At 40.9% G+C, this 14,282-nt stretch overlaps 1 protein-coding gene across 1 annotated transcript in view; it reads left to right on the forward strand.

The window, feature by feature from the left end:
• LOC140475988 (homeodomain-interacting protein kinase 3-like) overlaps window positions 1–14,282 on the forward strand; it is a 43,820-nt gene that overhangs the window by 5,954 nt on the left and 23,584 nt on the right. The window contains exon 2 of the mRNA XM_072567889.1: window positions 4,347–5,446. Coding sequence (XP_072423990.1) covers window positions 4,347–5,446 — 1,100 coding nt within the window. The remainder of the gene's footprint in view (window positions 1–4,346; window positions 5,447–14,282) is intronic.

The raw sequence follows: 14,282 nt of genomic DNA on the forward strand, positions 1-14,282 counted from the left end.
AGAGCAGCAGATACATGAAAACACCAAAATCTGCAAGTTCTCCTCTGAGCCACTTACCAACTGACTTGGAAATATATCACCATCTCTTCAATATCACTGGATCAAAATTCTGGAATTCCTTTGTTAACAGCATTATGGGTGTCTCTATGCTGAATGGATTGCAGCAGTTCAAGAAGGCAAATCACCACTGCCTCATCAAGAGCAACTAGGAATGGGCAGTAAATATTGTTGTTAAATTAGTGGTAGACAGGATTCACTATTGGATGGGAGCTGAAAAAAAAACAAAGTCCCTGCAGATTTGATCATGGGCTTATAGGGTGAGCTCTCCTTCAAAGACAATCAGTCATGCCTAATTTAAGGGATTGTCATCAGGACATCAAGTAGGTCTGCTGAGAGCCACTTGCTACAGAATCCCTTCCCCTTCTCCCACAGCCCCCATCACACTTGGACTCGCTTTTTGACTGTGATCCCTCAATGTTCCAGGGCTTCTAGTGCATGATCAATCATCATCCCCATGTTTGATGCATGAATTCTATGCCCATCCATCCACTTTGAGTGGGCATCCACAACGGTAAGAGCATTGAGCCCATGAAAGGACCAGCATTGTCAACGTTAACCCGAGTCCAGGGGTTGCCCAGCTATTCACGTGAATGTGGGGGGCTGCTGGCAGTAATTTTTGTCCTTGGCACTCTACCAGTGTACCACCAACAGGGCTATGGCAGCTTCCAATCCTGACCACCAGACATAACTTCTTGCTAACATCTTCATTTTGGAAACCCTCAGATGACCCTAGCGAAGTTCAGCCAGTATCTGGCAGCAACCTTTACTCGGGACTAACACTCTCCCTCCCCATAATAATATGCCATCCTCTATGATGATCTGTTCTCACAGGGTCCAGAATGGTTTCAATTCTGGTTGAGATTGTCCTTTGGTTTCCCCCACCACCACCAGCTGTTTCGGTTTTGCCAAGACAGGATATTTTTGTGTCCCCAATCTGATATTGTCAGTGGTGACCAGAGGGGGTCCTGAAAGTTTAAAACCAGAACAGGCTCTTCCAGTGGCTGCACCAGTGGGAGCTGGCTCAAGGCTTTCATTTGCCACTTAGCCTCCCAGACAGTGTTCCAACTTGTAATTGTACATTCTCAAAATAACAGCCTAGTGCTGAAGCTATGGGCAGCGTGGCCCTGTCCTCTTTAAGTTGTTCTAGCAAGGGTTTGTGCTATATCATTGGTGTAATTTTATCACAACATTGATGACTGCCAAACCTCCCTTCTCTATCCGGGCATATTTTCGTTCAGCATCGGCCAAAGTTCAGGAAGCACATGCTATCAGGCTAGGCCACCAGTGAGCTAACACTATCCGAAACCGTATGGGGAAGCATTGAATGTCAGCATCACATGTCACTTGGGATTATAGTGTGCTGTCACTTGAGATGATAATACCTGCTGCTTCACGCTCCTACCTCTTGGCTGCAAGACCATGCCTAAGGCTGACCATTTTTCACTAGCAAATATAAGGGTGCCAGGATGGAGGCTAGTTTACGTATGAATATTCCATTATAGTTCACCAACCCAAGAAAAGATGTAAGCTCTGGCACAAACTTGGGTGTTGGGGCACCTGTGACCACCCTCACCTTATGTTCCAATGGGTGTAACCTGGTCTTGTCAACTCTGTAGTCCAAGTAGGTCACTTGGGGTGCCCAGAGCATATATTTTTCCCTCCTAAGGCATACTCACGCCTTGGAGAAACTATTTCCAAGTTCTCTAAAAGCTGTTTATTGACCTTCCTAGTTATTAATATGACATCCAGATAAATGGGGAGCTGGGATCGATCTTAGAAAATGTTCTCCATTGTCCAAAGGAAAATAGCACAGGCTGGTGATATCCCAAAAGGTGGTCTCGTATATTGGTACAAACCCTTAATGGGTATTAATTGTAGCATACTTTTGGGAATCCACATCTAATTCAATTGCAGCTTGTGAAGGACAGCCACCTCACACCAGCTTTGCATATAAGTACTGTATGCGAGGGAATTGCATATTTATCCAGCTGCAAAAAAAGCAGTTTGCCATTTGTTTGAAATCCCCAAAAGATTAACCAACCATCGTACCAACTGGTGATGTCCATTTCACAAACTATCTTGGTTTGGTGTTTCCTTTGCGTTCCAGCCTCCTGGTTTCTGCCTCTAATTTGGCCCAGAAGGAAAATGGCACAAGGCAAGCCTTGCAGAATTGTGAGCTTGCTTCTTGGTCAACATGTAAGCTGACTTTTGGCCCTTTGATACTCCTTAGACGTTCCTGAAAAACTTATAGGCTATTCATTAGGGCTTCACTGAGGCAGCCATTTTCTAATCAAAAAAAAATTGAGCTAATCAGATTGAATATTCCTCAACCAATTTTGCCATATCAAGCTTGGGACTGAGCCTTTTACTATAATTGGTGGTAACTGAACCAGCTGCTTCTCAAAAGAGACCGGAACTGAAGTCAGACCCTTAATCTTTAAGGATTCCCTGATATGGGTACTCAGCTTGGCCAAGGTTTTACACAAACTTAAGAATTGGAGTCCAGAATAAATTTTGGTTCCACAATCACTGACACAGCTGCCTCCATTAGAACTGGGTGACCACTAAGCCAGGCATTTATTTTGATTAGTTCTGATTTGGATGTTGCTAAGCAATTTAATTGTTCCAAACTAACTGTAGATGGACTTTCCTGAGTGTGCACTCTCCTGCATACTGGTCCATGAGTTTTCTTACTCAGTTAAAGGCCTAGTGGGACTCTTGCTGTCTCTGATCCACACACCAGCAACAACTACAATGGCCTGCCAGCCTGGATCCTCGTGAAAATTTTAATCATTTAGTCAAGGCTTGGCTTTGTTTTGGGGTTTTACATTGGGCTGACCTAGTGTCCCTCTGTTAAAAGATATGTCCTGAGTGAGGCTGTGCAATTGCCTTTACTCAAGTGGTGTTCCCCAAATTCAGTTGGATTGGCTCGTGTGTCCATTTCTTTTGGAATATCCTGTAACTCATAAGCTCCACTTGCCACATTTTCTAATGATAAAGCCAGTTGTAGTGCCTGTTTGAAGACCATTGGGCTTCAGCTAATAGGTGCTTTTGCATGGACACATCGTTTATCCAATCATCAGTCACCCTTTATTTACACCCGCATTGTACATGACAGTGACCCAGCTAGCTCTGAGCTGGCTGACAAAATGAATAGAACCCTTGACATTCCTGATAATATCTGTCAGCCAAGACTCCCTGATTAGACCATGTTAGTAGCCCCAGTAAGGGAACTCATTCTATGAGGTCCACTTGGATGACTTCATTCTACTCATTACCCACCCTGTGATCTACCCCCTTCTGTTATTCAGCGATTGCTATGGATCCCTTAATGATACTTAGCCTCACCCTGACAAGAGACTAATTCGCCAGCATTTCTCAGCAGCCAAGACTACTGGTCCCTAGATCCTTAATCCTAAAGAGTCTGTGCGCTGTATAGTTGCGTGCCTGGCCATTAAAGGAGTTATGCAAGACTTATACCAGCACTCTAAGCGTGGGATTAGTCCTTGTCACTTCTGTTAAGTACCATGCTCTTCTGGGGGAAGCTCAGGAGGACTAAGATGATAAATCCTATTTTTATTTTTAAGCCTGTGCATAGATTTTCTGTTTGGTGTTTTCCAAACCTCATTTCCAGGCACATGGTTCTGCCACAGGATGCACTTAAACCTCAATTGCCCTGCTATACTCACAGTGCACTAAATTTAAGTATGATCCATTCAGAATTGTTCAGTATATTATGGAATATTTGCCTCACCAGTGGAAGTCTAGGCTGAGTGGGGTGGGGTGAAGAAATAAAAACAGTACATTTGGCCTCACACAGAAACTCGATGGGAAGGACATCATGTTTGACAAACCCATATGACCATGCTGAGTGCCCCTTGATCTTGCTTTTCATTATTTCCTCCTTCAGGATATTTCATAATGTTTTTACCACATCAGATATCACATATTTTTATGCCTTTTTTTTATCTGACTTACGATTCTTTCTGACATTTTATGCTGCACACCAGTGTTCAACTACAACAGCAAACCTTTTCCAACATCCTGACACAAAGGATTCCCACAACGTGGAGAAATGATTTACAGTTCATCACTCTGTTGTTCTCTGCTCTGCTCTGCTGAGAAGTACGATGTTAGTGTACTTAGACACTGCAGTAATACAAATCACAATACTTGAGGTTTGAAATTAATATATGGTCTTCCTCTAGTTTTTGAAGTAAAATACATTCAATATTCAAGTATAAATTCAAATTCTATCATATAAACATTTAATTTTCACTTTAAAGACCCATATATCCAGGCCAGATACTACAGATCTCCGGAGATTCTCTTGGGGTTGCCTTTCTGTGAAAAGCTGGATATGTGGTCCCTCGGTTGTGTTCTAGCTGAACTTCGACTTGGTAAACCTTTGTATCCTGGTAAGAATCAATATGATCAGATCAGAATAATTGTTGAAACCCAAGGTCAACCCCACGACCATCTGCTCAACCAAGCAAGTAAGACTCACCTTTTCTTCAAAAGAAACTCCTATCCTTCATCAGCTCACCAGTGGCAACTTAAGTCATTGTCTGAGTACCAGTCAAAGATGTTTGCACAACCTTTGGAGCCAAGGAGACATAACTTAAAGTCCCTCGATGAGCTTGAAATATTCAGCATCATCGAAACATTGTCCCCAAATGGTGATGATATTGCCGAGTTCCATGATCGCAACAGTATGTTAGCTCTTGTGAAGAGAATGTTGAACTTTGATCCCAAAAATCGCATTTCTCCAAGACTTGCATTACAGCATCCATTCATCACCATGGAGGAACTGGAAAAAAACCATAAAGATACAAAATATTATGAGTTGTCTGTTCAAAGCCTTGATGCTGCTCTGAATTATGTTAAAACTGAAAATAACAAAAATAATTTTCACCTGCTTCAGAACTGTCATAATTCAAGTACTGTGCACCATGAGAGTACAGAGGACCAATGCAATCATAGTTACTCCTTTGGAAAAGCAATCACTGATAAAAGAGACAATGTCACTTTTGGAAAGTCAAGAAAAACGCACAGACATATGATGCCACCTGGGGGAAAGAGCCATCTAGTTCATGAACCCTTCAATGCTTGTGCAGGGGATGCCCGACGCCCCCTTTACCCATATCAAGAAACTTGTCACCAAATCTCTTGGTCTGTACACAGGCATGTTGCAGAATCAACACCAGGAAATCCTACCAATTCACTTCTGTCAGATCATTCTTTTAGCAGTGTGATTCAACTTTATCTGAAGCCTGATAAGGACAGAAACAGTAATAAGCACTCAATTGTCTTTCCATTAATGAAAGAAGGTCAAGAGAATGGGGACAACAGACCCGAAAAGTACCCAAGATCTTCTATAACAGAGGTAAGACATATAGGAATCTATAAACAGTTGAAAAGTGATTATTGGAATTTACTAATCAAATAAATATTACTAAAACTTATTAATTTCTGCACAGTTGAAAAATGTCAGCTATTAGTGAAGGGAGGTTCAGAGTATATTTTACGTATAGTAAATACAGTAAGTTAATAATCATTTAGTCATACTATGTAATGCAGTTTTCTTGAAGAGTAGAGTGTCACTCTAACAACAGAATGCTTTTGCTCGCATTCCTCAGGGACAGAATTGAAAGAACGACAAATTTCAAAGGGAATAACAATTTGTACTGGAAGGGAAAAGGGTTATAATTGATTTCCAAGTGGATTCTGGTCGAAATATTGTCATGGAGAATGCACCAGGTGACATTTGTCCCTGAATACGCAGCATGCTTAACTAGTCCCTGTTTGTAAAACTCAGAACACTAGATCCAACAGTAGATTGATTCTGTTAATTTTTTAACAGTCTAAGAATTGCACAACAACCGATAGAATACTATCAGTGGGGCTCACAATAGGACTTACTTACACCTGTTAGAAGCTGATGATTTGGAGATGCCGGTGTTGGACTGGGGTGTAATGAAGTTAAAATCACACAACACCAGGCTATAGTCCCAACAGGTTTAATTGGAAGCACTAGCTTTCAGAGCACTGCTCCTTCATCAGTTACATAACACTGTAAATTTTTGCTATAAATTCTGTGCCTTACAATTGTGTCTTCCACAACCACCCGATGATGGTGTTGTGTGATTTTTAACTTTGTTAGAAGCTACCTATGTTGTGGCAATATTTAACCAATCAGAATCAACTTACTGGTTTGAATTTAAACAAATGTTTAGGAATGTCTGTTTGCATGGCAACACCTTGAGCAACGAAGAGTCCACTTGCCAACTAATTAACAGCCATTCTTCGTGCAGTAGAAATTGTCATACAGTTGGTTAGCTCAGTTGGCTGGTTTGTAATACACAGTAATGTCTCTAACATGTGTTCAATTCCTGCACTGGCTGGAGTTATCATGAAAGTCCCTCCTCTCAATCTCACCCTTGTTAGAAACAAACTCAATAAAATTTTAGACGAGACCAATAAATCTGGAAACAAGACAATTTATTACGGACTTGCAAATACGGGCTGCAACTGCACAAAGCAATTGAGCGAATTAGACTGGGGTTAGTTTACAAATATACCTTTTGAGCTGAGTGAGGTCACCTCTCCAGACTCCTAATTACTCAATCTCTCTTACTCGGCTATACAACTGCCCATCTTCGCTCCACCCTTGTTACTTCCCCTTTCCCATGTTGGCAACCTTCCTCCCTGTTAGTGGTGACATTTTCATTATTTTGTCGATAGTGCATCAAGATATATTTTAACATTTTGTATCAATACTGCTGGTACATTCCATTCTCCGTAACTTCATCAACTTTGTGTTATTTTTGTACAGCTCAGGCATTTTAGTTATCTCAGTTTTTTTTGCTGAAAACTTATTTTAAAAGAGTTAACTTGCTTATATTATACTCCAGAATTAGTATTTAATTAATCATAATTAAAAGTAAAGATACACTTCCCTAAGTACCTGCAGAGTTAATAATTCTTCTGCTGGACTCCTTTTCTTCATGTTCTTTTATATCTGCAAAAACAACACTTCTTTTCATTTCTAACAAGTCCCCCATTTCTTTTATTTTACTATTTGTTGTTTTTGCAATTTTTATTCTCTGCCCTCTTTTCACCCTAAGGTGTAGAGGTTCACAATCTTACTGTTTCTGCTCTCTTAAGTTTGCCTTTTGTTTCTCAAACTCTATGAGTAATCTATTACTCTCTCTTTCTTGTGTGTTTAATGTTGTCATGATCATTATTGATTGTTGACCTCCCAAGGACATTATCAACTTATTCATTATCCACTTTAACACGTTAAATCCTATTATTAGTCCTACTATTATTGGTAAGACATAAATGCCTAAATTAGCTAATCATTTTCCCCAACTGGTCAGTCCCCAGTCACCCCATTCCCATCTCTAATCTTTTCGAAGTTTATTCTCAACTTCTTTTATGTTCTTTATCTTTTTCTTTACTATTTCTGCCTTATCTTCTACTAGGGAAGTGGCGTCTGGGATGAAGGTGCAACGTTCTTTACCAATTAGTGCACAGGTTCCCCCTTTTTTGGCCAAGAGATAATCTAGAGCCATTCAATTTTATAAAGCTGTTAATCTTGTGGCAATCATTTCGGTGGTTATGGCCAATATTTGGGTCTGAGTTTCTTCCATTACATCGGAGGTATTATTAATTAATTTCTCAAGGGCTGCCGCCAGTTTATGTATCTCTCCCCCTGCTCTTGCAGTACCGTAGCTTGGGAATAATGTCCACAACAGACAGTCAGAGACCTCTCGGGTCTTATGTTTTACTCCCCCTTCATTTCTCAGGTTGTGTTCATGTTTTTCTAATCGGAGGTGAGGAATTATATAAGCAAGATAACAGCAGCCACTCCAGCTTTTCTTGTTTTGAGGCAATGAATCATCAACATCAAAATATGCATTTCTTCCTATACATTCAGTTATTTGAATGTATTTCACCCCGGGAATAAATGGATAGGCCTGCCGGCCACATACCCAATATGTTCCATTCAATATTTGGGGAACAGTCTTGGCCGTGGCTTGGCTGGTGTAGACACAAGATGATTTTCCTATTTGGAAGGGTGCAGCATTATTCCGATTACAAAAGCAGGTGGTATTTACTGCTCCTTTCGGTGGGGTAATTATAAAGCCATCGATAATACCCTTGGTTCTCGGAGCTGGTCTAGGGAACCATCCTGCAAAGTTATATTTGTCCTTTTCGTGACTCCACATTGTGTTATTTGTACCTGAATTAAATTGTTGCACATCATACATTTCCTTTTTGGTAAGTGGTATTACTGAGGTGGGGATTCCAGATTCACCATGGTGTGGGACCTCTGCACAGACCCAACAATTAGTAAGTCCTTTTTGTTCAGCATAATTTTGTCATAGTGTAGTAAAGTGATTTCTCCCGTTTCCTCGAATAGTTAGTATTACTATTGTTATAATATTATACCAATACCCACCCATTTCTAACAACTATCTACCTGCCTGTCTATTTGTCTTATTTCTTTAGGCGCCAGGAAGAGGTGAGTCCACACAGCCCTTACAATCAATAACAATATATCAGCAAACTTTAAAAGAGTCTTTTGTCTCAATTCATTCTTTCTTTCTCAGCTTAATTTTCAGAGGATTTTCTGTAGGATGGGCGTGCCACTCCGCCACTGGGGCGTTCACAGGACCTTTGACACAAGTGTGATGGCTCCATCCTTTCTCAGCAGTCCAAACAGCTGTTTCGGTGGTTAGAAGAGTTAGGAACGGTCCCTCCCAACTTGGGTGTAGTTTGGTATCCTTCCACGTTTTAATCAAGACCCAATCACCTGGTCGTACACGGTGTACTGCAAACTCTGGTGGTGGTGTTTGTACCAACAAGCCTTTGTTCCTAAGAACAGATAATGAAGAACCAAGTGCCATAATATAATTTTTCAAAAATTTATCATTAAACTCGGCTGTAGGTACCTCTCCTTTCCCTCCTAGAAATGGTAGTCCAAACATCATTTCATAAGGGGAAAGACCAATATCGCGCCTCGAGGCAGGTCAGACACGTAATAGTACAATAGGCAAACATTTGGTCCACGGTAATCGAGTCTCTATGACTAATTTATATAATTGTTTCTTCAAAGTCTGATTCATTCGTTCCACACTTCCGGAGGAGAGTGGGTGCCAAGGGGCATGAAATTCCCAAGAGATTTCTAATCCTGCCATTACTCCTTGTAGGATACTAGAAGTAAAATGGCTACCTTGATCTGAATCTATATTTTCCACTATTCCATATCTTGGAATAATATGTTCGAGAAAGCTTTTTACCACTCCTTTTGAGGTGGCTGATGACATTGGGAATGCTTCTACCCACCCTATTAAATGGTCTACTAAGACCAACAGTTATTTCTGCTTTCCCACTGGGGGTAGTTCAGTATACTTGTATACTTTGGAAGGGTCTCACCCCTGGGTTTCTTCCTCCTTTGAGTATTTCCCTTATTCTTTTTCTTATTAATCTTCTGGCAAGTTGTACATCCTATGCATATTTGTTTTGCTAATGTATAGAGTCCCTTGCATCCATATTTCCTTAACACAATGTTGCACATAGCTTGGGAGCCTCAATGACTACCTTGGTGTAAAGTAGCTAGGGTGTTTCTCATAACTGGTTTACTCACCAATTCCCTCCCATCTGGCAAGATCCATTTTCCTTCAGCTGTCTTATTGGCCCCTATTTCCTGAAATTCTTTTTCTTCTTCCTCCGTGTACACGGGGTTCACGGAAGAAGAATCAACTAGAGGCATTAGTACTTGCATTCTTGTTACTGTGTGTTTCATAGCTGCTTCTTTGGCTATTTCGTCTGCTAGCCTGTTTCCCTTTGCTTCTAGTGTGTGTCCTTTCTGGTGTCCGGGTACATGGACTATAGCTATCTCCCGGGGTAATTTTAAGCTCCCCAATACTTGTCCTATCAATTCTTCATGCACTAATTCCTTTCCTCTACTATTGACTAGTCCCCGTTCTTGCCATATCTTTCCAAAGATATGAGCTACCCCGTAAGCATACTTAGAGTCAGTGTAAATTGTTCCATCTCGATTCTCTAAGTGTTTTAAAGCTTGGTTCAGTGCGTACAATTCACAAGTCTGTGCTGACCATGCGTTAGGTAGCCGGTCAGCTTCTACTATTTGGTTCTCATTACCGTCCACTATTGCGTACCCATTGCACCGTTTTCCTTCCACTACTCTTGATGACCCATCTATAAATAATCTGTCTCCTTCATGTAAAGGAATGTCTCTTAGGTCTTGCCTAATCTTAGTCTGATATTCTATGATATCTAAACAGTCATGTTCTAGTTCTCATTTGTCTAGAGGTTCTCCCTTCCATAAGAAGGTAGCTGGGTTTAGACAGGTGTCTGTTGCTAATACAAGGTCATCTTTTTCCATCAGAATGGCTTCATATTTTAAAATTCGCGAATCTGTTAACCATCTCCCTGCCTTTTGGTTTAACACAGTTCTGACTTGATTGGGGGTACTAACTACTAGTGCTGCTCGAAAAGTGAGCTTCTGACTTTCTTCTACCAATATGGCAGTCGCTGCTACTGCCTGTATACATTCAGGCCATCCTCATGAAACTGGGTCCAAAACGTTGGACAGGAAGGCTATAGGTTGTCTATTTCCTCCTCCTTTCTGAGTTAACACTCCTAAGGCTGCTCCATCATTTACTGTTACAAAAAGGTGAAATGGTTTCTCTAGTGAGGGAAGGGCCAAAACTGGAGCTTGTATTAAGCTACGCTTTAACTCACGTAATTTTTCTTTTTCCTCTTCTGTCCAGTGCAATTTTTCATGTTCGGACTCAGTTAATTTATAATATAGCCCCTTTGTTTTCTGAGCGTATGACTCTATCCATAATCTGCAATAGCCCATTAACCCTAGACACTTCTGTAATCCTTGTTTGGGTTCCGGGAGAGGCAACTCTACTATCCCTTGAATTATGTCGGGGTTAATACATCTAGTTCCTTTGCTAATAAGGTGTCCTAAGTATTTCACCTCTTTTTCTGCATATTGCAATTTACTCCTAGTTACTCTTAACCCCTGTTGTCCTAGGAAATTTAACTACTGAATGGTATCTGAGCTTACATCATTTCTACTTTGTCCTGACACAAGTAGATCGTCTACGTATTGCAACAGTGATGTTCCCTGAGGCATTTTATGTTGTTCCAGGACTTGTTCCAGTACTTGCCCAAATAAATTAGGTGATTCTGTGAATCCCTGGGGAAGTACTGTCATTCAAAATTGTTGTTTTCTGCCAGTGTATGGATTTTCCCATTCAAAAGCAAATATATCACAACTCTCTGGGGCTAAAGGGCAAGCCCAGAATGCATCTTTTAAATCTATCAGACTAAACCAACAGTGGTTGCACGGTATCTTACTAAAAAGGGTATATGGATTAGGCACCACTGGGTGGCGTGTTTAAACCAGTCGATTTACTGATCTGAGATCTTGTACTAGTCGGTAAGTCCCATCTGGCTTCCGAACTGGTAGTATTGGAGTATTAAAGGGTGACATGCATGGTTCCAATAGCCCTTTTTCTTTACTAGGGAGTCTATACTGGTTGTAGACCCTTGCGTCCCTCTACTGAAATTGGATATTGTTTAAGTCTTACTGTTTTATTTTCTTGTGACAGCGTAATTACAATGGGATTAATGTTTAAATAACCTGTGTTTCCAGTTCTTGCCCATACATTAGGATTTATCTGCTCTTCATCACTGGTCGTTAATCTATTCATCAATACAGCTACCGAATTGTTCTCAACTCCGATCTTTAAATTTAGTAAAATGATCAAATCTTGACCTAAAAGGTTGCTTCCGACATCAGGGATATATAATAATTGTCCCGTTATTTCTTCGTTATTTACTTTTATTAAAGTTGGTTCGAAAACGGGCACTAGGAATTCTTCCCCTTTTATTCCAGAAATCTTGAGACTTTTGTCAGTTAACTTAACACCACTAGGTCTAAAGCTTAGGGATGATCGGGCTGCTCCCGTATCCACTAGAAATACTGTTTCCTTTCCCTTAGGCCCCACCTTTAAATTTATCAAGGGTTCCCAGTGGGTTTCAGGAAGAAGGAACCCCTGACTTCCCTATTCTTCATTGAAAGTCATCAACGAAACTGCTTCTTTTTGTCGCATTAGCTTTGGACAATCTTTCTTAAAATGTCCTGTTACTCCACAGTAATAACATCCTGCCGATTGTCTTTTTTAATAATCTGTTCTTTGCCTCTCTTGTCTTTCTTTGTTGCTTTCTGATTCTATCTTTCTCTTCGCAACTTCCTCGACTGCTGCAATCATTACTTTAGCTTTTTGTTTCTGTTTCTCATCTCTTTTTACATATACTTTCTATGCTTCATGTAACAATTCCTCCATCTGTCTCTCACTCCATCCATCTAATTTCTGTAACTTCTTTTGTATGTCTGGCCATGATTTGGTTACGAACCGGACCATCAAAAGTTCCTGAGCTACCGGATCATTAGTTTTCATTCCTGAATATTTTCTAGTGACTTCTTTTAGCCTTTGCAAGAAAGCTGACGGGGCTTCATCTTTGTCTTGTCTTACTTCAAAAGCTTTCGTAAAATTTTGGGATCTAGGCGCCGCCTCTCTGATTCCTAAAATAACTATCTCTCGAAAGTCTCTCATTTCTCCTGTATCATGTTCATCCATACCCTTTCATCGTGGGTCTATATTGGGGAATTTGTTTTCAGCTGGTATTACTCCCTCACCCACAGGGTGTCTCTTTTCCCATTCCCTAAGCGCAGCTCTTCTAATCTTACCCCTTTCTTCTCCTGAAAATAGTGTCCCCATAATGCTCATCAGTTCACCCCATGTATACAAATTTGGTCCCAGGAATTGATCCAACTGTTCTACCAATCCTACTGGATCTTCAATCAAACTTTTCATTTCTCTTTTAAAAGACCTAACTTCACTACTGGTCAGCAGTGCATTAACATATCCGATTTCGCCATTCCCGACGGGTACTTCTCTAATGGGATATATTTGTGCCGATGCCCCGCCTATGTCCCTCTCTTCACTTCTTTTTACTGCTGATCTCGTTCTAATCAGACTCAAGGGAAGGTCTTCCCCCAGACCTTTTGCAGGTCCTTATACCAGAGGGGGTGCTGTGGGAGAGGGAAACGACGGGCCATTATTATCATTGTTATATGGGGGAGGGGGTAAACTTGACAAAGGATCCCAGAGGGAATCCTTTGTTTCCTCATTGCCTTCTTCCGTTCTTGACTTTTTCAGAATTAAAATTTTCGGGCTCCCTATCCAACAGGCGGTGTAGTCAGATTCTTTATAGGAGCACTTATGTTTCCTATTTACATATATATTTAAATCTTGACATAACCAATCCTAGTCTGACCTATATTTAGGCCAAAATACATTTGGGGCTTTAATGCTTTCCTTAGTCCACTCAAAACAACAAAATTTTATCATTTGTTTTTTGTCTTTTCCTCGCGTCCGAGGATTGTATTTCCAATCCCTTAGCATTTTTCCTAAAGGACTGTCCATTGGGATATAGTCCTCAGATGTCTCTCTCATGTCTCTTTCTACATCTGAATTGCTATTCTTATTTCCCATTTTAATACTTAGCCGTTTTCTTTATATAATTTTAATTAACCTCTCTGAAGTTCGGTATTACCTTCTTCCACACTCACTTCAGGGTCCTAATCTCCGAGTGGGGGTTTCCCCTCTTTATAACCGGTCTAAGGCTGGGTGATCGAATCAGTTAGACACCTTACTTGTTAGATTAATCTAGACAATTAAAGACCTTTATTCTCTATTTTGCCAATTCCCCCCTCCCTTCTCGTATGGAACCGACCACCAAGGTAATACTTAAAGGTCAATTTTCATCCCTTGGTCTGTGCACAAAAGTTACCTGGTCCAATGGGCGCCCTGTCCTGCAGCAATACCAGACAGCAAAAACCGTTGTCAATCTAGGTTGCCTGAAATTTACCTTCACCCGGGTCTTAAGTTCATAAGAGTTACCCGACCAAACCACCACGTCTCAGTGCACTCAGAACCACGGCGAAACAGCAAGTACTGTTGCAAATCCTGGCCGCCCGCAAATGCAGGTCTTAAGTCCATAAGAGTTACCCAACCAACCTGCCGTGTCTTAGTGCGCCTTGCTCGTGGCAAAGACTGACGACAAAAGAAAACCCGCTGCCTTCCCCAGTCGCCTGGATAATACTTATT

Source organism: Chiloscyllium punctatum, chromosome 4 (assembly GCF_047496795.1).
Source record: "Chiloscyllium punctatum isolate Juve2018m chromosome 4, sChiPun1.3, whole genome shotgun sequence".
Taxonomy (NCBI): Eukaryota; Metazoa; Chordata; class Chondrichthyes; order Orectolobiformes; family Hemiscylliidae; genus Chiloscyllium; species Chiloscyllium punctatum.